The sequence below is a fragment of the Talpa occidentalis genome, unplaced genomic scaffold (genome assembly GCF_014898055.3).
Source record: "Talpa occidentalis isolate TD23 unplaced genomic scaffold, MPIMG_talOcc4v2.1 talOcc4.5, whole genome shotgun sequence".
In the NCBI taxonomy this organism is placed as follows: domain Eukaryota; kingdom Metazoa; phylum Chordata; class Mammalia; order Eulipotyphla; family Talpidae; genus Talpa; species Talpa occidentalis.
In genome coordinates this window covers 5898460-5921970 of record NW_023604861.1, presented here as the reverse complement: position 1 = coordinate 5921970, position 23511 = coordinate 5898460, and the positions used below count along the sequence as shown (strand labels likewise).

The 23511-nt window shown below is 44.7% G+C and overlaps 1 protein-coding gene across 8 annotated transcripts in view; it reads right to left on the bottom strand.

Annotated features, from left to right (window-relative positions):
• Positions 1–23511, bottom strand: part of FGF14 (fibroblast growth factor 14) — a 477163-nt gene that overhangs the window by 114255 nt on the left and 339397 nt on the right. Inside the window, exon 1 of one of the 8 annotated variants that reach the window (XM_054701821.1) lies at positions 21485–21677. The exons of the other annotated variants lie outside the window; for them this stretch is intronic. Coding sequence (XP_054557796.1) covers positions 21485–21677 — 193 coding nt within the window. Of the gene's footprint in view, positions 1–21484; positions 21678–23511 lie in introns of those variants that run through there. 8 annotated transcript variants of the gene reach the window in all.

Below are 23511 nucleotides of genomic sequence, written 5' to 3'. Positions count from 1 at the left end.
GTAGGGAGCTATCACCCATAGCAAGGTGAAGAATCAAATCCAAATTGACTGAGAACTGACTTAGTTAGGAGAATATTAGATAGTCATGCAAATAATCATTCTATTTGTATCTTATTTTCAAAAAACTAAGTACAGACATAGAAGATCTAAGTAAGGCCTGAAAGAAACATCTATAGATGAAAACCACAATTTGTGAAATGAAAAATACACTGGAGATTAATGGCAATTTAGGAATTGCTGAAAAAGGGTGGTGAGCTTGAAGATGTAAAGACAGAAATGGTGCCAAGTGAAACCCTCAGAGAAAAGAAAATTAATAAAATATTAACAGAGGCAATTAAACAATTGGAAATATGTTTAACTACTGGGAGGAACCCAAATGTTCATCCAACAGATGAAATGATGCACCAACTCAGCAAAAACGGGGGAATGAATTCCAAAATAGTCATGTTGAATAGAAGTCATATCTACTACATGATCACACAGATATAATAGTCTATAAAATTTAAACAAGTGTATAATAATAAAAACAAGATATGTGACTGCTTGGAGATCGGTGAAGGCATAGGAGGGGCAGGAGACTAGGGGTACAAAGGGACATGAGGAAATTTTTGGGGTGATGGGAATATTCATAATCTCAAGTACAATGAAGATTTCTGATGTCAAAACTACAACATTGTACACCTACAGATTATTTTATGACAATTACACATTAGTAGAATTATTAAAAATAAAATACTAGAAAACAACAAAACATACTAAAAATAATCAAACTAAATCTCTATCACTATAAAGCCAAAATAGATTTCAGGGCAAAGAATCTGACGATGAGTAATGAAGGACCATGTCACAATGATAAGTTTCCTTAAGAATTATGTAAAGATCCTGGAATGTTTATGTATCTTCTGACAGAGTTTCAAATACATGAAGCAAAATGAACAGAACTTCAAAGAAAAATAAAAAATTAGTCAGAAATTTGAGCTCTGTTCTCAAAAACTTTATATCATCAATAGACAGGGAAACAGTAAGGATATTAGGAGGGAAAGCCTAATATTTTGAGAACTATATGTAAAATTTAACATGCTCAGTTAAATCACTACAAAGTGTGATTCACTTCTTTCAGGAACTAGAAATGGGATTAGTGAAATGCAAAGAGTCTGAAAATCAAATTCTACTATTTGACTCATTCATAGAATTTTCACTGTCAGTCAAATCTACAGCAGGTCAATTTGCTCTCCAGCTGTTATTCCATTATGTAAATTGAGGATTAGCATGACAGAAAATATGATGTTAAAGAATCCAGGGCATCTGTTGAAAATACATGCACTATTTAATAAAATTTCGCATCAAGAATATTTCAGTGAAATATTTTCACTTACTGTGGCTTAAAACAAATGACAACTAACAATTTCTTCAAAGAACCCTTAACAGCACATCAGTCACCAAATCAGAAAATAGAGCTACAGGAATAGATCAAATCGCCCTGGAAAATAAGTGGAAAAATCCTTTCTGTGTACTATTTAAGAGTTTCCCAAAGTGAAAACACTTCACTTGTTCATTTAGCAGAGAATATTGTCCACCATCTACTTTGTCCCAGTCTCTCTGCTGGTTCTGAGAGGGATCTCAGGCCAAAGCATATCGCTATCAATTATGCCAGCATCAGGAAGTCAACAGCATAATGTGGGTCTTAAAATAATGAGCTACACACAGAAAAGTAATATTCAACAGTGATTATGACAATCGTAAGAATAGCCGCTATCAATTTCTGAGTGTGTATTTGGGGCTGCTCTAAGTACTTTATAGTAACTTATTTAATCCTAAAGCAACTTTTTGCAGCAGGTGATACTATTTTCCTTAATTTACCCAGGAGGAAACTGAGGCACCGAGTGGCACGCGACCTGCCCGAGGTACACAATTAGGGGAGGGTGGAGCTGGTACTGAAGCCCCTAAGGTCTGTTTGAGTACTTCTCCCAGGCGCTGGTTGAAGACCCCAGGGTGCTCAGAATCCACAGAGGTCACGATGACTCTCTCCAAGAGCGCGGTGAGGGAACACTGTCAGCTCAGAGGGCGGTGACTGACCCGTGAGCCCTGGCAAACTTATGTTAGAGAAAGGTGAATCTGAAGAAGGTGACATTTTGCTGTTGTCCAATATTTGAAGGACTGTCACGAAAACAGGGGGTGGAATTACTTAGTTTTGCTTTGGAAGACAGAAACAGGACAGAAAGTAGAGTGACGCCAAGTCTGAACATCAACATCTCCGGTCACTGCTGTACCCCAAGTCCCCAGATCAGTGCCCTCCCCTAGCAGGTGCTCACTGAAGAAAGGATGGCCATGGATAAGTGAGGCAGGAGGGAAAATCTGCCGGCATTTCTGACCATCTTAGCTCTCCAGTGACAGACAGAGCTCACCCTCCCACAAGTGGGGAGCTCCTCACCCTCAGGGTGTTGGAGGGGGTTGGATGTCACCTGCAAGAGAATTTGCAGCTTTGCAAACTGTCATTTCAGGCTTGCTGTGAAGAAAATCTTTTATCTGAATAAAACAAATATGAGAAAAAGCAGACTTTATTAAATAAAAAAGCAGAAGTTCATTTGAAAAGAGCTGGTCTAGGGCTAATGTTGCCCCTGCCCTCCAGACAGTGAGAAGCCTGGGGCTGCAAAGCCCCATCCGCTCCAAGGGGGGTGGACTGAACAGCTCAGAAGTGAGAGGGTCTGGGAAGCAGGAGGAGAAAAGGAAACTGTTTCTCAGGAATCCATAAAGGAAAACAGACCCTTTGGCTGATTAGAGCAAAGGGTTAGAAAGTGGAAACCTCTAGCAGTTGAAACATCGAGGATGTGTGGAGGCCTCCCCCAGCCTACTGTGGGGTGCGGCAGCGGGTAAGCCAGGGAGAACTGAAAGGGGGTCACAGCTACTCAAGTCTGGGAGGAAATCTGCAGTAGATGAGGTGTTCAATTTTCATATTTTTTGGTATTTCGAGTTTCTTTCAATTTTACTTTACCACACAAATACAGCTACAATCCTGTGCTGCCTGAACAGGCGCTCGCCCGCGTGGGCATGTCTTCAGGGTGCAGAGTGGGCGGGAGGACAGGAAGAGGGGGAGCTGGTGGAATAGCTCTTCCTTCCTTCTCCCCCGCCTCTTCGAATGCACACTCAGTCCAAAGTTTTGATTTCATTCCCTAGCATTGGATTTGTGGTTTGTGGCCTTGGCGTCAGAGCCTTATTTGTAATTTCTAGAAAAAAGAAAGTAAAGCTGGGAAAGCACCCCTGGGAGAGCTTGTTGGGGCCTGCTCCTTTGGGGGTGGCGCAGAGTTTCTGACTTTTGTGTCCTGGGTCCTAAGTGCTCACACACACCCCCAAAGTCCCCTCCCCCATTCTGTTCATTGCCTGAAGTTCCTCTGCTCAAAAGCACTTCTGGGGCCTCCCTGGTGGCGCAGCGGTTGAGCACTGGGTTGCGAAGCTGCCCACAGCCTCTTCAGCGCCAGTTCGATCCCCGGCCACCGGAGGAGGGTCCCCCATGGCCTGGAGACCTCTCCTGCCGCCCGCTGCTCCCCTCAGCAGTGTCCTTCGGTCCTTCTGCCTGCTCTGCTCCCCGCTCTGGCTCTGGTGAATCCTCTCACCCTCCCGCACTTCTGACTGTACCCAGTGCTTGCATAAATAAATAAATAAATCTTAGGGAAAAAAAAAAAAAAAAAAAAAAGCACTTCTGACCAGGACAGGCCCCTGAAAAGAATCACGCTGACCAGAGCAGAGCCACGGCAAGGAGTAGAAAGACAACCTCTGCAAGACTAGCAGCCGGACCGCAGAGAGGCTGCTTTCAGGAGAGGAAGAAGCAAAACGAAAACCAACACTTTACCACCCTCCTCTCAGAAGCACCACTTCTCTGCGCTACCCATGCCCGCTCTTTTCTTTGACAATATCATTGTACAGAGAATAAAGAATCCACCATTGTTTTCCAATTCTGAAATCTGGGTTCAGTCCTTCAGCACACGTGGGCGGAAGCAAATGAAAAGTTGTACAAAAGGCAGTTTTAAGGCCCAAATCTACTCGTCAGTCTAAGGTGATCTCTTTCTCAAGGAATTTGCAGCTTCACATTGGATTAGATAGAAAACGAATCGACAATAATAGGAGAATGAAAACCACGGACAGAAGCCACTGCCCATAGCAGGTGGCACGTGTGTAAGAGCAACTGAGAAATGAGCAGCGCAGACGTAAATGCTAAGAGCTGGTTGCATGTGAGCAGAGTCAGAGAGGAGCGGACTGCGAGGGGCCCCCCAGGTCAGGGGCATCCTCCTGGGGGAAGTGTCTTCTGAAGACATTCTGGCCAACAGTTTGGGGACGGAGGATGAAGGGTAAAGGTAGGTGATGCTGATGGCAGCTTCAGCAGCTCCGGGCGTACGTGAAACTTGGGCCACGCAGGTGGCACAGAGAACAGTGGAGTAGTAGGCACATTTTGTCTGTTCTTTTCTTAACTGAGAAGGGATGTGATGATATGACATTTTCAAGAACACTGTCAACTGCAAATTATTCCTCGACATCAGGGAATGCTGAGTAAAATAAGTCTTCAAATTTAACCTGAAACGCACTTGATTGTGTTTCTAAATTTGCAAAGCCCAATGTGATGCTCTTCCACACAGAACGTTAGCCTGTGTGTTTGTGGGTGTGGGTGTGTACTGGGGCTTCAAGGCTGATGTGGTCTAGAACTGGAAGGCTTTAAGTGATTAAGTGATTCAAGCTCATCTCTACTCTTTTTTCCACAGGGGATTAATTTAAATAATTTAAAAATTTTCATGAAGGGAGGCTCGTAACTAGGCCATTAATGGAAAAAGAAAAACTTTAAGTTCTTATCAACCTTATTCTGAAACGTGCTCAGGCAGTTAAACACACACGTATCCCCTTGACGGACTCAAAGGCAGACAACTCTAAGTGGCCACATGTTTTCACAATCACCTTCTGATGAAAAACAGCAACACCAAAGGTATTGATTAAAAGATATGTTTCTGCTTATGTGAAGAGTGTATTTCTTACTTATGTAAAGAGAGGCCTCAAAGTATCAATAACAAAGTTCATGGTGACTGATTTGGAGGCAAACAGGCTTCTTTTCAAAGAAGTATTTATAGATATAGATGAGAAAAACCTTGAGCTACAGATTCCATCTTGGTGGAGAGCTGCTATTTTTTCCACATAGGAACATACTGAAGAAATGAATTTGATGTCAATTTTGTGCCTCAACCTAAGTACTTTTCCAGATTTGAGAGCTGAAAGAAATTGAGGAGCTGACTCCATTGGTGTCCCTAAATTTAACCATAGGAGGCAGAAAAAAAGAGAAAAGACATTCCTGAATATATTCCTAAAATCACATTTGAAGAAATCCATCCGTTTCCATGTTGGGAAACACATTGTAAACCACTGGTCAAAAGCAGGATGTGAAATTGATATCTCATGAATATCAGATTATATGCTTCTTCCATCTAGAAATGTTTAGTGTGTATTATCTATTTCAATCTCTACGTTAACACACGTGATACATGAAGACAACTCTACTGTTGCCCAGTTACTGAGAGAAGAACTTGATTCTAGATTCTACACATTTGGAACTCAGAAAGTACCTCTGCTTTGTGCTACTGCTTTACCTACATGAACATATTTATCACACACGTATTTATTACACATCATTTCCTCTTTGTCTACACCTGCCAAAACACGGTTCTCCACCCAGACCCCCCAAGGCAGCCCCCATGAATGCAAAGGTCTCTTAGCCTCTCTGTGGGGAAGTCATCTTTGTTTCCTAGGTTTGCATAGCTTATGAGTCCATCTTTGTTGAGTTCTAAAACTCAAATTATTGAGACAAACCAAAACAGAAGAGAAACACCGCTCCTCTACAGTGAAAATGCTATAGTTAAGTTTTTAAATAAACCTTCACTTGCACTAAGGCCTGAACACAATTTAGTGCTGATATGCAGATTCCAGAACCTGTCCTTTTGGGGCATTCTTCTGTGATGACTTCTTTCTAGCCTCCTCAGCTCACAACTGTGAGTTACCAATAAGTTCCACTTGCCGAAACGCATGCCCTGGCTCACCTGAGGAACTGCTCTTGTGAAATGGATTATGTCTATCAGGGCTCCATTATGAAAACTTTGCATCTGCCAGGCTCTGCGCTGGGCTAGAGAGCCCACCTTGGTGAGGCTGTTCATGTAAATCCCTCCAATTAAGTGAGACTGGAGTTTGTATGATCTTCCTGGAGAGGCAAAACTCTAAACACAACCAGAACTAAAATATGAACCATCAGATCTCAGAAAGTACAGCATAAAGTAGGTTCTAATAACATAAGCTTTAACAATAGTGCTTTACTCTCACACAGCCTACAGGCTGGAACAAAGTGTTCCCAGTCAGAGAACAGATTTATGCTTCTGTCCACTCAGGAGAGCTGACCAGACACAGGCCCTGGAACCCAGCCCTGCCCTGGCCACACCACACATGGCCAAGCGTGCCAGCCCTGAGGTCTCTCCTTACTCTGCAGGACTGACTCCAAAGGATGGCACCTGGGCAGAGGGAAAATGCCTACACTGGGGGCAAAAGTGGACCAGTCAGTCCCTGTCACACTGGGCCTTTCAGAACCCACATACTCCTCTGTGGGAGCAGTGGACAGTGTCCACCCATCAAGACAGAGCTACTAACAAGTGTCACCTGGTGGGAGAACGGCATCTGCCATTAGCAGGCGAAGCAGATGCTCAAACTTCCTCCTCTTCTGCCATTTATTTTCATTGCTCCTTTCACGGAACTTGAAGTGGAAACCCTAGATTCCAAATGCTTGGTGAAATTGGAAACAATCCTTCAGTCAACTCTTGGTGTGTGGAAGATTCACTACATCTCAGTTCCTCTTCCTCTGAGAGAAGCTCCCAAATCACACTCTCCAGACACCTGACCCTTACAATGACCTTGGATCAGCCCTTCCTTGAGTATGTAAAAAATACCCTGATTCTAGATGCTTCCCTCCAGGCCAGTGCCCAAGCTCCCCTGCATTCAGATAGGAACACCCCAAGGGAATAATTCGCAGCTGCTGCCTTCCAAACAGCCACCTCATGCCGAGATACACCAGGAGGCAGCCTCGTCTCTCCTTGGTTTTCACTTTCCCCACTGAGAACAGCCCTTGCGTTCTGCCCCATATCCTCCCTGATGAATCGCGGTGGTGACAGGCTCAGCCGCCAGCTCCCTGATGACCGCCATCAGGTAGCCAGTACTCGGTGCGTGTGAAGCAGAGTGCTGAGAATTTTTTAGTATTACTAAGCATCACCCTTAGCAAAACCTACAAGTCCAATTGGTATTACTCTAATTTTATTTATTTAAATACATATGAATAATATGAGACTCCATCAAATACAGAATTGGAAATGTTCACACCGTGAGTTGTAAATCTAGGCTATGAGCCTTTTTCTCGAAACTGCTGGATGGAGTAGTAAGTAACTGTAGAGTTTACGCTTAATCCTCCAGTCACAGAGAAATCTTCTGATTGGTACTTCTGGGGGCATAATAGAAATAGGGGAAGGAGATAAAGGATGAGAGTTTCTTGTGTGAGTGCAGAGAGCTAGATGGTGTATGTCAGATGCAAAGAGATGGAGACAGAGCCCCCAAAAGCAAAGTTGTCCAGTTATGTGATAGGGCTAGAGAATAATCGTTAATAGTAGCAATGACCCAAGTTTAACAAACGCAGAGTGTGCACAGCAGAGACAGAAAATCATGGGCGATGGAAGCTCAGAGCGGCTATCGATAAGCAAAAGGAACAAGTTCTGCTTTACATGTCTGCTTTGCCAAGAAATTTGTACTTTATTCAAATTCATATTTCTCCCCTAAGGAAAAGAAAATTTCCCTTATTATACAAAGGCCTTTGATAAGAATATTTTTGCTGAAGTCGTATTTGTATATTCTTAAGATGTGTTTTAGAAACAAAGGAAAATCGTCGTCACCCTTATTATTTACCTTTTAGCCACATATATTATTTGGGCATCAGAAAAGCCTTAGTACAACAAATTAAGATCAAGACATTCTTAACTTGATAATTCTCTTTACAGCAGAGAGGAAGTGCCTCTGCCTTACAATTATGTGGGCCATTGAGCATGAGGAGGGAAAGGAATTCAACTTGTTATGACTCACCGCCATGTCCCCCAAATGCCCGGATCCCAGTGCTATCTGCTTCAAGGCAAAATGAATTTGCAGAAAACACGAAATCAGTTTGTCCCTGGATCCTTGAAATCTCCAGGAACTAGACTTGGGGTTCCATGGTGGGCTGGACTCACGGGTGCACGGGAAGCTCACGGTGCGCATTCATTTCATGGCTGTGTGGTTTGAGGACAGTCTCGGCCTCCCAAATCTCTCTGAAAAGGGCAACTAAAATACCCACTACCACTCACCCCAGGACACTATGTGCATGTGAAACCTTATGTTGAAGGAGTGAGGAGCAACATCAAGGAGTGAGCGGACATACAGGGGAGGGGCAGGTCTTGGGAGGTCTGGCCGCTGAGACCATGAGAGCATTTTAGATTGGGAAGGTAGCAGGTCAAGCAGTGAAAGCAGGGAGTGACTAGATCCTGAAAGCGTTGCCCTGATGTGATGCACACACTTAAAATATCATCCCTGCGAACATGCCGTAGACGTCAGGGCCTTCCTTGAGGCTCCAGCAGTGGGACGTGACATAGGTGTGGACATGAGTGACACAAGGCAGTAGAGACGATGGGATGTTTTGGCAGGGCTTTGTTCTCTACCTTGGTCTCCACTGTTCAAAGCCAGCTTCGGCCTTGGCCTCTTTTCCAATGTCCACCACCACCATGTCCTCTCCCTGCACCTCCTTTCCTGTCCTGCACCCAGAGCCGCCTGATGCCAGGCTGCACGATGCTCCCTCCATGGCCAAGGACCAGACTCTGCTCTTGCACTGTCTGGGTGACTGCAGCAGCGGTGCGTGGCTTTGTCTGCCAGGACTGCTTGGGGAAGATGGAGAAACACCCCGGGGCGGGGCTGTGGGCTTCCACAGCAGGTCTGATAGTGTCCTAGGGATTATCTCTCTGTGTAGTGAACCCCACACATTTCTGGGGACTGTGGCCTAGCCTTCCAGAGTGCAGACCACTACTGGGATGTGACCACACTCACTCTCACTGGCTACCAACGCCAAGACACCCCTGGGACATGTCCATCCGGGACCTCACGTGTCCCTTTGGCAGGTTTTATTCAATTCAGAGGGAGCGAGTATCCTTTATGAAATTAAGTTTCTCAAATTCCCTAGAGTGATCTTGGATATTTAATACCTTTCTCTTCACTCTAAGATTTAAATAAATAAATAATAAGGAAGAAAGATAAGGAAGACTTGTCCACAGTGACAATACCAGGGAGAGGGATGGTCACCTCCACTGGCACTTCTATATTCTAGAGCTACTCCCCCTTTCATTTGGCACTTCCAGCACAGCTAACCTCACTGAGAATGTAGCATGGAAAAGGAAAAATATTATCTCTACTCTTACCTTAAGACAACAAAGTAAAACAGATAATCAAACCTTTCTCCCCTCCTTGAAAGACCACATAAAGAATGGAATTTCAGGATGGAAATGTCTTCAAGTCATTAAACCAGAACTTCTTCCTTAAATTTTCCTTGGAAATACAACTTTGACTCAGTATTAATGTCTATCAGTGATTTTCCTTAAATCAGGGTCTAAGTGTGTGCTTCTTTTCATCATCATTTTGATGTGGTGTTGGCGGCAGACATCTCACACAGTTGCTGGCCCAATGACTGCGTAAATATGGTGATATCTAGGGTAGCCACTAAGTTATATTGCAATGAATTTATATACTTCAGGTGGACAATGGAATAACAAATAAACATTCTTGACACATTAAAATACTACAAGAAAAAAAGGTATATAAAATAGGTTGGACAAACAGAAAACATATGTTAAGATGACACAATTAAACACTATATCAATAATTTCATTAACATAAAGATTGATTATTCCAGTTAAAGTCAGATATTGTCAGTGTATATTTAAAACAAAACCAAGGAAAACTATGCTTATATGATGTGCATTAATTATAAGGATATAGAAAAGTGTAAGGTCTGAAAGTAGTTAGCATGTAAATGCTAAACCAAAAAAAAGCTGGGGTAATTATACTAATAGCAAACACAATTAACATGAAAACAAAATGCATTAGATTGAAGGGTTATCTACAGTAAGATATAATGACTTTGTATTAACCTATAGAAAATGAAAGCAAAAGCTGACAGATCTAAAGAAAAACCCACAATCATATTGAAGATTTTCAACACAGCTCTCTCAGTAGCTGACAAGAGTAGACATGCAAATCAATTTTTAAAAGAGAAAATTTGAGCTACATAATTAACAAACCTGAGGTAATTGATATACAGAAAATGTTGCACCTGGCAACTGTTAAAAATTAGCATTTTGTTTTCAATCCACACATTTCATTTGTTCCCTCATTATAGTGGTTTAGCCTAGAAATTTAGTGATTTATTATTATAAAACAATAACTAGATGATCCCTAAATATTTGAAAATTAAGCAAACTCTTCCCAATAATCATGAGTAAAACAAGAAATCATATGGGAATTAGAAAACATTCTATGAAATGAAAATTAAAATAAAGTGGAACACGAACATGTGCAAAGCAGCTAACAGTAAAGGCTCTCAGCACTGTGCTTCTAGGTAAATTTATGGTTTCACACCATGCTTACATTCATGAAAGGCCTAGGGTTCATGAGCTTATAACTGACACTATCAAGAAGTTTAAAAAGTGTAAAACTTATCTCAAGAAAACTGAAGGAAACAATAAAATTAAGAACAGAAATGAATAAAACGCAAGGGTGGAGAGTGGGGTGGGGCACACAGAGGGCAGGGCACAGTGGGCTGTGGTGGAGGATTATGGGTACTTTGGTGGTGGGCATGGTGTAGTAACACACACCCGGAGGGGTGTAATCTATGCCCTTGAAACAGACACAGTGTTGTAAACCAATGCCGCCTCAATTCAAAGTAATACTATTTAAGTAATAAAATGAGGAATTTTGAATAAATTAGAATATATAGAAATAACTATGCTGGAAGTGACTTCTTTGAAACAAACTAATAAAATGCAAACTGCATTCATAAAACAAAACAAAACAAAACAAAACAAAAAACGAGAAGAGGGACAAATTATCAATATCAGGATAAAGTGAACATGGTTGCAGATGTTATAAAATATTACCAGATGGAACATTAATGACTCTTCAAACATAATGTTGAACGAAAGAAGCCAAACACAAAAAGCACATTCTGTACGATATAATTTATATCAAGTGTTGCAACAGGCAAAGCTAAAATATTGCATTATAAGCAAAGACAGTGCCTACCTGTGGGGTTCAGTGTTTGGAAAGGCATGTGAGTGAGTAGGACTTTGGGGGTACGGCGTTATTCTTGGTGTAGGCAGTCTTTATACAAGTGCATTCATTTTGTGACAGTGAATTCAAATGCATGTGACTTCTGCACTTTTGAATGTGCATGTTACATTTCAATAGAAAACTTATTATTTGAAAATTGAGAGAGCACTTTTAATGTATTATCTGCTATAAAATTTTGGAAACAATCAGGCAACATATTTAACATCTTCAATATATAGGTCAGTTCATCAACTCTCTGAAGGGTTTCCCTCTAGGAATTCTTTACATCTTCAATTCAGTGTTACATGAGAAATGCTGAGAGACTTTTCTAATTAACAGAAAAAAAAAAAAAAACACGCCATTTTACAAATGAAAGGTAGGGATGGACAAAGAGAAAAATGTCCCCCAAAGTTGGGGGAGAAATTTTACCCTCTTAGGTAGTTTCCTGGATATTTTAGTCTTGCTAATTCAAAGTGATATAAATGAGGAAAATCATTCTGAAAACAATAGTATGGAGTTGCCCATAATTAAACAAACCTGTGAGAGAAAAAAGGTGGAAGAAGATGCGCTACAGAGAGAATTCTGAGCACCCCCTTCCTACTTCCCAAAGGTGACAGCAATCCTGACTAGACATATGTTCTTGCAACTTGCAAGTATGTTCTTTGGAAATTTTTCTTTTTCACTATCAAGAAAAGCAGGGGTGGAGGCAGTAGCATCATAAGGGAGCAGCCCTCATATTAGACATCCAAAAATACAGCATTGCAATTCTACTCCTGCTCTCTGGACTTCATGGCACAGGAAAGGTTTCTGATACCTGTGGTTTCCATGCTTTCACTTGAGAAACGGATGATGCTGCCTGCTGTGAGGCACCACGTGATAACAGCAGAGTTTGATGACTAAGATATTGGTTGCCTCTTAGTGACTCGCAGTAATAGGGGTAGCTCAGGGTTAACAGTTTAGTACAACCTTAGATTTATTACTCAAGACAACAAATGCTTCAAGAGAACCACATATAGAGCCACTTGGCTTGGGGGTACACCCAAGGGTGAAGAGTATACATGTTCCCAACCTTAAGAATACTGTTAGCTGACTGCATGCAGTACATTTTAGACCAACCAACTGAGCGCTCTCTCTCTCTCTCTCTCTCTCTCTCTCCCCCACCCCCTGCCCCAAACCATCTGTCTACATTACAAATATTTTTCTGGCCTTTTATTTTTTTAACTTCCTGATTATAACCTGATATATCTGTTAAGGATAAACCCAAAGGATAAAGATCAAAATTTCCTTACTGTGCTATGTAGTTACTTAGCAGCAACTGGCAATCCCATTACCAGGATATGTGGTATGTGGCTCATGCATATTTTTGCTCAAGAAACAAGATGCTTGCAAGCAATATTGATATAGTGGCCATTAAACCAGTGTGTTCACCAGACCGCTTGTGTGCAATGCACACTTTGAATGGAATTACCTTGGGTAGAAGTGCTAATAACCACAGAGGAACCAGCTCCCTGAAGCAAAAGGGAATCCTCTTGACATAATTATTTTCTTTACAAGGAAAATTACTAGTTACTGAGATTTTTACCAAAGGATGTTCCTCCTCTTCCAAACCGTGTCGTGGTTTTAGAGAATCAGAAGTTTCATTGACTGGTAGCTGATCAGAAGGGCGGCAGTCCAGCCCACTTTCAAAACCAGCATTTTTAATACAGATCCAATAGCTTTAGTCCTTTGTTCAACTAATTCGACCTCTTAAAATTGGGAGGCTCAGTGACTGAGGGCTTCTCCTTCTATACCAAAGAAAACTGGCTGCCACTGTTGGTGGTAATTAATAGTCCATGGATGGATTTTTCTGACCATCGGTGTCACCATCCAGATTACTTTTACCAGTTCTCTGTTTGATTTTTCCCTCTATTGTTCTTTAAATACATTCGTGTTTACACACAGGGGCACAGTGTGCTGCTCAGAGGAATATGTTCAATATTATTTAACAGGACTGAAAATACCTGTGGACACCCTGACATTCATTTAAGGTGGGGGCCATGGTTCACAGAGGATGGATGTGGGGTGTGTGGGTGTGTATGTGTGTGTGTGTGTGTGTGTGCGGGGGGCGGGGGGGGCTGTGATTTGTCCTACTCATTCATTTTAGTTATAACTTTTCTTGTGGGATTGTCCTTATTTCCACATTCTTTATTGATGTTTCATTTCCTTGAAGTGGGTTTTAACTTGGTACCTGGTATGAATGGGTCTTATGTACTCAAGTTGTAAGATTTTTAAACATTCTTTACAGAGTCCTATAGACCCTATAAGATTCCGATGGAACCCTGAACTTGTGAGACCCTCACAGAACCCTAAGGAACTTTGATAAAACCCCCATAGGACCCTACAGGAGTGGCAAGATCTTTATAGAACCAGCAAGACTCATATAGAAACTATAGAACCTGTAAGAACCTATAGGACCCTATAGAACCTACATGAGTGAACAGAAGTAAACCTGGGAGTTAACATTCCAGCCCATCCCGGGGTAAGATGCTGAATTCTATTATTATGTAGGATCCATTGAATTAATACCAAAATCTGCATCCCCTCATAGTCATACCTGCGTGATGTCCAAATACTAGTGCCTGGAAAAATCATGAACATAATAAACCACCTATTGCCTATGGACAGGGGAAGTAAAAGATGTGGCACACACGTCCTCTAATTCCAGCAGATGCAGTGAGGATTCCTGGCTACTTTCCCTACATTTGCCTTTTATTTGCTGGGCACAAAGCCAAGACAAGCCCTCCTGCCTGAAACAGACTTGTCCAATTTCCTCCTTCTGCCATTCAGGTCAGATCCCACCTCAGAGACAGGGGGTCAGCAGATAAGTCAGCCTTCTCTACACCAAGGTTGACCTCAGCATGAAATCTTCATGGAAGCAGCAGGCATCTCATTGGCTGGAAGAGGATGAGGTAATTATTGAACAGTCGAAGGCACAGAAATGATTAGGGTGTTGTGGCATTTACTTATGCAGAAAGATTAATAGAGTTAAACAATTGTAAGTTGGTCAGATGGTAAAGAGGATAAAAAGCCATGGACAAATATTTAAAGGGCATAACAGAGCCAAGACTAGGCAGGGATTATTTACAGAAATTTAAAATGAAGCATGTGGTGGAATAAAAAGATATTAAGCAACGAGCATTTGACTGTTCTAAAGACCTTTTCAAAAGGAGAAACTTTCTAGATTCTGAAGAAACAATTACCCATCAAACATTCATGAGTTCCCAAGAAAACATGCTGTTCCTATAGCAGCCTCTGAAGACACAGGGAGCTCAGCAAGGAGGGGTCAAGGAAGTCATGCTACTAGCTCATTCCGAACCAATTGCCAGCACAGCACCATTTCTCACACCCCAGAAGCTCTTTGTCATTCTGACTGGAAATTATAAGAAAATGAAAAATGAAATATAAAAAGCTGATAATAATGTATCTATATATAATATATAATGTGTTTATGTGTAATGCATCTATATATAATAGGCAGATACATAAGAAAGCATTACTTGAAATCAAGCATATCCATAGATAATAGGTATATACAGAAAAGAATATTAACATTACTTGTTCTGTGACGAGTTTCTTCTATGCAATGCTTGAATTTGAGTGATAGTATCAAAAGCAAATTAATCAAATATTTTAATTTGTCGATTATTATTGGTATACCAGTAATTAAAGAGTTTGAAACAGTGAGTACTTAGTCACAATCTATTACGTTTGATTATAAAGCCGAAAAACTGAAATACTAGCTCATAGAAATACTATTAAAATTCTTCTCTTTATTTGGAGATGAGCCACTCAGGCCAAATGCAAATATGGGTCATGGAAAGAATGTTCTTCCCAAGTGAGAACTGCCAAGCATTGCCTTCTGAGCACCAACTGAGGACAGTTTGTGGCTGGGACTTGCACCTCATGATGACCATAGTCAGCACATGAACATATTCAATTAGAAGCCCAGATGTATAAGAACTATGAAAAGATCACCCGAGGTTTTAGTGAGGTAAATAACGTTAAAAATATTTTGATGCTAACTTTACAGACAAAGTAGAAAAAAAAAACCCAAACAAGTGTGTTGTGTTAAGTTGAATTACAAAAAGCTGTACAAGTGGGAGAAGAATTAAAACTTGGCTTTGGCCACTGGGAGGCCACTGGGACCTTGACAAGAGCAACCGATTGGTGGGAGCATAACCCTAATTAGAAAGGGTTCAAGAATGAAAGGGAGGAGGGAAACTAAACTGGAGATTCCATCTCAAGAAATTTTGCAGATAAGAAACAATTGATGAAACAGGTAGGGAGGAATGTCTGAGCGAGAGGAGATTAGTACAGTGTACTTATGTTCTGAGAAATAGTGTTTTCAATCAGCACGTTCTTGAGTATTGGTCATCGTCCATCCAGGGGAAACCCACCACACCATCGAGGTGCCTACCAAATCTGGTACCAAAGAACTAGAAAAGCCCATGGTGAGACACAGACCACAAAAAGTATTTCATAAGATAGCACTTTAGGAAGAGTCTTTTCCCTGAGCTACAGAGTAGAGGTATCATAAAGTATTTGCTGAAAACTGTCTAGATTCCTACAGCCATGTGGACTACTCCCAAGAAATGGTAAATTGTATCACGTGCATTTGATCTGAGTTTCCTAAAATGAACATTGGAATCATTATGGATAAAATTACTAAATTAGTTGTTTTCTAGTTCCACCAGGAGGAATGACTAAATTTCTTTCACCACCCATAGTCCCGCCCCCTCCTGTGGTCGCTTACATGTTGGAATTTACCATTGTGTTTTTGTTGGTGTTTTTTTAGTCCCTGGGTGGTAACATGACAATACTTAAAAGAGCATATACAGTTTGTATTATTTAAATCTCCTAGTCCTTTTTGGCAAAAGTTGCCATTTAGGGAGAAATGAAGTAAACCTACAAAAAAAACCTATATTTCTAGAACTAATGAAATCCATTTGGAAAATACTTCATCTTCCTTTTCCGGTATATTTCTGCCATTAGTTTTAAATTAAGTAACTAGAATTTAGAAGCCACCATTCTACATTCAAGAGAGCAGAGGTTCTTGCCTAATTGAAAGTAATTATTCTTAAAGTAACATTACATGTAGCTTTAACTCAATTATCTGTGGATCTGACGTCATCTTACTCAACCTGAAATATATCTTCTTCAAGCCACATGCTATCTCATACTTCACTCACTGTACCACTGTGACATTACCATTTTCAGAAGCCTACAGTAAACGTGGCATGTTGACATCATAACAACTGAGCCACAGGAAAAAAATTACATAAACTAACAAGATCAACTTTTTTTTTTCTAACATTGTTTACCAAATCACTAATAGTCCCGGGACTCTCTCAATTAGAAATGCTACATTTGGCAAAACATTGCTTGTTTTAAAAATTAGACATTTCATTTTAGACAAGCTATTATTTTGTCTTTCCATGCCATGACGAACAAATAATCAAAGTGATTATCAAACAGTCAGCAACAGGTATTATCACCACACAATCAGGAAGACCTCCATGGACATGGCCTTAGAAAGCAACAACCAAAAATACACTTTTAAAGGAAAATGAGGAAAAATTTTACCATGTTTCATCTTGACTGAAAGTGTCAAAATAAGCATGTGGTCTTTGTATGGTCACAGGACAATGGCTCTCAGCTGAAAATAAAGGGTCATGGTCTTGAAGGACTCTTGGATGCTGACTGTTTTCTGGGGCAGCTTTTCTTCATAATGCCTGGGGGTTTCATTATCATACTGAGCAGAGCAGTTTTGCTTCTGTCACTGTACACACATTTCTGCTTTTTATATTCCAGAATAACTTGAAAACAAATTTGAGTAGCTCATTTTTCATCCCTTGTTTATTATGCCATCCTGTAATTTATTTTAGTCAAAATGTGTTAGTAAGAAACTCACACAACTACTGACTAAACATACTTGGCACATGGTGTCATGGTCGGTGAGACAGGAGCCTTCAAAAAAGCAGATCCCAAAGAACAATTACATTTGCCACACCAAATATTTTCCAAGGCGATTATCCTACAGGCAATGGAGGTTCTTGTTTGGATTAAAAACTGATTATAAAAATCTAACACTTTGAGGACAAAATGTTCATTATACATCATTGCCTGCAGTTTCTATTTTTGTTTTCACTTTTTGTTAAGATTCCAAATAATGAAACTATTTGGAAATTGGTTTCCTTGTGCCTTTTTCTTTCTTTAGCTAAATTAATAGACACCCTAAGTATTTACTTTCATAAATAAATTAAGCCTAAAAGTGACTTAGTGATATTCTTGCATTCTTGAGAATATGTCACAAATATGCGATCATCCTCAGGTACTTCATCTGGAGATACATTATATGAATATTTAGGGAAAGTAAAATATGCAAAGGCTTACAAAGTTTATTTGTACAATGATCTAGTTAGGGCAGTGTGGTTCAAGGACTATTTTCTTTTTTTTTTTTTTTTTGTAACCTCTGACTCTGTTGATCTTTCTTTATTTCACTTCAATTAATTTATGGGCAAGTTATTGCCCTTTTTGGCAACAAAAGTCACCATTTGGAGGGAAATGAAGTAACCTACAAAGGAACCTAGATTTCCAGAACTAATAAAATCAGTTTGAAAATTACTTCATCTTCCTTTCCTTTCATGTTGTGCCAGGGCATGGAGACATTCTATTAGGACCTGAGAGTCTATGGGAGTGCAGAAAAAGCAGATTTTGTCATTAAGAACACGTGTGCCAGATCATTATCAGGAATAAACAACAGCAGTGAGGTATAAACGCCATGGGAAGTTTGTTTTCACTTCTCCGAGGTGAGGGAAGGCTTCTCATAGGAGATGGCAGATTCTCCAAGCTTTCAGAAATGGAAATCATTGCAACAGGTGATGAGATAAGATAGAACAATCAACCCACAGAGCAAAGCACAATCAAGCACAGGGAACTTGAAGGCTTGTGACTAATTTGAGGAACCCAGGATGGTTAATTTGTCTTCAGGTAGGGAAAGGTAGAGGAAGAGGAAGATGACTCTGCAAAGGGAGCCCGTCAGGTGTGCACCACGGAGTAGCGGCCATCTTGTAAATATCATTTATCAGAGCAATTCAGCGGGTACAAAGATCATCATAAACGGGGTAGTAGGTGATGGAGGCAGGTAGAATTCCAACCAAAAGAGCATCAGTCCAAAAACAACTACCTAAGTGAGCATTAAAAAGAAAAAAAGCAACCTCTAAGAAATATATATTACCCTTCCCCAAAACAAAATGGGGGGCACCCCTTCATTGTTTGTAAACATGTCAACTGCATTGTATTTACATGTCAACATGCAAAGATCAGGCCAAATGGACTTGGATGCACAATGACATTGCACTGAAGTCTCTACCCCTCCTCTGCTGCTCCCTGCAGACCAAGTTTGTCCCCACCTCAGGGACCTCACACACACATTGCCATTCAAGGCTCCGCTTCTCCTCAGATGTCAGCCCTCACCCTGCCCACGGGGTCCACCTTGTCTACTGGCACTAATTAGGTCCCTCTTCCCACTACCTTCATCCTACAGCTTGCTCTCTCAGTCCTCTTTGTGCTGTACAGAACTGTGAATTTTCTAACTTCTTATTAACTTGCTCCTTTCTGTCTGAAATTATTTTCCGTCCCCTGTTTATTTGCTCCATGATGGAAGAGGGAACTTCACCTGTTCATTTCCACATAGCATGCCTGGCACAGGACCTGGCATGCAAAGAAAGATTTAATAACTCTGTCAAATTAATGAATTTCAGTTATGAAAATATATAAAAATGTCATACCTCAAAGTTGTATCTTTAAATTAACAAATCAGATTTTAATAATTTCCCGGGGGCAATTGGAGGAAAGGGAAATATGCTTCAACTGTTTCCTAAAGCATGATTTAATTAAGTAATCTAATAATTACATATATAATTATATATTATAATACCAAGTCACATAATTATATATCAATATAATTTGCATAATATAAAGATTTAATATTCATTGTGCTTAAAATTAGGAATGTACTCATAATTTAATTCCGTTTTGACACACAAGGTATGTCTATTTTCTCTTCACAGAAGAATATATTTCTTTACATGTAAGAAATAGAAGGAGAAGAGAAAAAGGTCTGATGAAATTCCTTCCAGCTTCTCTTCTGTCCCAATATCCCATCAAAAATAAGGACGCAAAAGTGATCTCAATTTTTTTTTTTCTTGCAGATCATCGGGGCATGCATGTCATTTTGAACTCATGAATACTAAGAGAGCAGCCAGGGTTGAAAATGGGGAAGCAGACTCTTAGAGAGCTCAGACATCTTTCTCTATCTGGGAGAAAGTGCACCCTGGTGTTAAAATTCAGAAGTGTGGAGCACACCTCCTTCCCCACCCGACATGCCACAAAACATCTGTTGTTCACATTTACGCAATAATCCACAGGTTATATATTTTCAAAATGTTCCCAATACGTTCTAATCACAATCTATATGGATGCTCCTATTTAGAAAAGAGGATGTTTATACCCTTCAAGGACATGGCAAAGCTCGTGCGCTCCCTGGTGAAAATGTATTCCAGAAGAAAACCGATGAGTAAAGGGAGAGGCAAACCCCTCTAGTTATGCCACCAGCACCCCCTCCACGGCCTCACCATGGTTAAAATGGTCAGCTTGATCCCACAATGCAGGAGTTCCCTGGATAAGACTCACAACTGAAGTGGAAAATAAAAATCCATGTTTCTTAATAACTCGCTGCTCTGGACGTATCACCGTCCCCTCACATGACCTCAAGAAGGAGCCCCTTCTCGTGTGTTTTCCTCATGTTCTCTCTTAGAACGTCCACTCTGGTTTTTCTCAGATGTTTGCCTTTTAAGCTTGATTGTAAGAGCAGGTCCTCTCCGATTTCTACCTGAGACAATGAGCTGTTGTACTTTTTAAATACTGAGCTTTAGCCTGTTTTTAAAGAAACCTTAAAACTTTTGTTCAAAATCTGTAAATGCGAGGCCCACGCGGGCAGGGAGATGCCTGTGGACAGCACATGCGTCTCTCCCCAGCCTGGGGAAAGACGGGGCGTTGGAGACAAACACAGCTGCTGGGGGACACAAGGTGCCCTAGGAAGGGGCATAGCCCTCCATGCGGTCTGCCCAGGCCCCTGGCCCTGGGGAGCAAGCAGGGCCCTCTCCTCCTGCAGCACTAGCTCCACACCACCTCCTGGGGCTGCTTGGGGAGCCCAGCAGAGAGAGCAGCCGGGCTGGGTCTCCTGAGGGAGTTGCCTTCCCAGACATTTTAAAGGCAGCAAAAGGTCAGCTGTTCCCAATCTCTCTCTCTCTCTCTCTCTCTCTCTCTCTCTCTCTCTCTCTCTCGCAGCTGCACAGCAAGACTAGTCATCTCCTAGGTAGTAACTGTTCTGCCTCGTGTCGTTGGCGCGTTCTGGCATTAAAAATGAGCACATTTTAGGGCTGGATCCCTTCCAACCCCCCTTCGGGCCCCTCCTCCTCGTTCTCGGCGCCCCCGGCTGCCCCGTCCCAAGCGGCGCCCCAAGGACTCCGGGTCCCCCTCAGTCCGGTAAACCCTGGGGGCGCCGGCCCAGGGCCCCTCCGCCGCTCCCCTCTGTCGCCCAGGGCGCGCCGGGGGCCGGCGGGATCCCCTCAGCTCGCCGGGCGGGAGCCCAGGCGCTGCCCCGAGAGCGGAGGCCACGCGCTGACGCCCCCGACCTCTCCCCGCAGCCCGCGCGCCCCGGGGCGCTGTGGGGGACGGTCCGCCCCGCAGCCCGAGTCCGCCCCCCCCCGGGAAGCCCCGACCCGGCGGCGGCGAGAGCTTCCCCGGGCCGCGGGCGCGCGGCGGGGCCAACTTGCCGGCGCCGGGCGGGGTGGAGCTTCCAGCGGCCACAGGTTGCCCGCGAGCCGAGTCCCCGCGCCCGCGGGGAAGGCGCCCCGCGCGCTCGGAGGGGGCCGGGGCGCGGGGAGCCCGAGCGCGGCAGGGGCGCCCCGAGAGCCGGGCGGGCGGGGAGGGGGGCGAGCGCGGCGCGCGCGGGGCCGGGGACCCACACACCGACCTTGGCGCCGCAACCTGCGCTTCTTGAGGCCGAAGATGCGCACTTTGGAGAAGATGTCCACCAGGTTGCCGTTGCACAGCCCGCGGCTCTTGCTGGGGCTGCTCCGCCTCCTGCTGGCGGACGGCCGGTCCCAGTGCTGCTCCCGAGCCTGCCGCTTCTGGCGGATCAAGCCGCTGGCGATGGCCGCGGCCATGGTGGCCCCGCGAGCGCGGCCGCGGGCGGAGGGGGCGCGGGCGAGGCGCGGGGGCGCGGGCGAGGGCAGGCGCGGCGCGGGGCGCGGCTCGCCCTCGGGGGGGCGGAGCGGGGAGCCCCGAGGGGCCGCGGCCGGGGCGGCGGGCTCAGTCCCGGCCGGGAGCCATCGCCCTCCCGCGGAGCGCGGGGGCGCCCGGGGCGCCGCGGCTGGGCGAGCCCGGGGGCCCGAGGTCGGGGCGCCAAAGGTGCGGCGCCGCCGGAGCCCTCCCGGGGCAGCCGCCGCCCCTCGCGCCGCCGCCTCGCCCTGCCCACCTGCCGGCGGAGGCGCGGCCGCCGCCGGGTCCCGGGCGCGCGGGCGGGGCAGGTCCCGGGCGCGGCTCGGCGCGTCGGGGGCCCGGGGCGCGCCGGGCGGGACTCAGCGCCGGGCTCCTGCCGCCCCCCGGCCCGAGCTGCCGCCGCCGCCCGCTCGCGGGCTCTGCCGGTGATTGCCAAGTGCCGGGGAAATCAGCATCTGGAGGGAGCGATCTTCTCCCCGGAGAGCGCTAATCAGAGCGCTGCGCTCCCACCCCAGCGCGCCCCTCCCTGCGGCCCCTCCTCGGTCTCTCTTCAGGCAGGAAAGCAAATGTTTGGGAAATAATGCTTCAGGAAATGTTAGTGGTGATGAAAAGAAAGGCAGAGCGGGTCGCAGGGATGGGGTGCGTCCTCGGGGGCGCTGTCGGAGCAGGTGGAACGGCAGGAATATCCGTGCGCTGTGGCTCAGACGAAACTCGCAGGTCCCCGAGGCTTCCGCGGCTCGGCCGAGGCTTCTGGAGCTCAACGTGCCTCCCGGTCCCAGAAACTCTCAGCCTCGGCTGCAGGGCGAGGTGGGTTCCGCCCTCCTGGCCATCCCCGCAGCCCCAGAAGGCCCCCCAGCCGGGAAGGAGGAGGCGCGGGAGGGGGGGAGCTTGGGGGGAGAGTTTGCCCCGAGGAGGGAGGCGCCTCGCTGCTCGCCGCGTCCACCCAAACTTGCAGGACTCCCCCTGGTCTGTCTCTGAAAGGGCGGTCGGAGCCGGAGCGGGGAGGGGGGAGCGGGCGCTGCGGCGAGGTGGTCTCCCTGCACCCCTTCCCCAGATTTATTCCCTAGCACCCGAAGGAGGCGATGCCCACCGCTGTCCCTGCTAAATAAAACCCAGCAGTTGAAAAGGATAAAGTTCCAGCAGAATGCGGAGAAGCCGCAGACAGGCACCGGGCGTGGGGAGGGTGTCGGGGCGGCCAGCACGACGGGGAGCCGCGGGACTGAGGGGCACCCCAGGGCGTTCCTGGGGGTGGTGGGGGTGATGCTCCTGCTGTCGGGGGCAGAGCCCGAGGGACTGTGTCTGAAACTCAAAGCGCGGGGCCGCGGCTCCCTTTCCTGCCTGAAGGGAGGACGGTGGACGGTGCAAGGCGAGCCCACCGCCGGCCAGCAGCCGAGGAGGGCGGCGGGAGAGCAACGCTTCGCGCTCGGTGGCTCCGGGGCCGCTTCTGGGCTTCCTTTCCAGTGACCGGAGCAAAGGGAGCGGCTGCTCCCAGCTTTTTACCTTTTCCTAGTCCCTGCAAGCTGTGGGGCTGCTCATTATAGGAAGGGAAAGAATCACAAAAAGGAGGCGTCTCGCAGGCCAAGGTGGAGGCTGCAAGACGCATCTGGTAACCAAGAGACCTGAACAACCACTTTCCTGGTGTCTGCTTTGGAAGTGGAAGCGGCGCGGCGCGCTCTGCCAGAGCCGCACACTCTGGGAGCAGGTCTGAGCCAACCATGTCCTCTTTGTCTTGGGGATGGGCAGCAAAGTGCCACAAAGACTTGCAACCAGGCAGGTGGG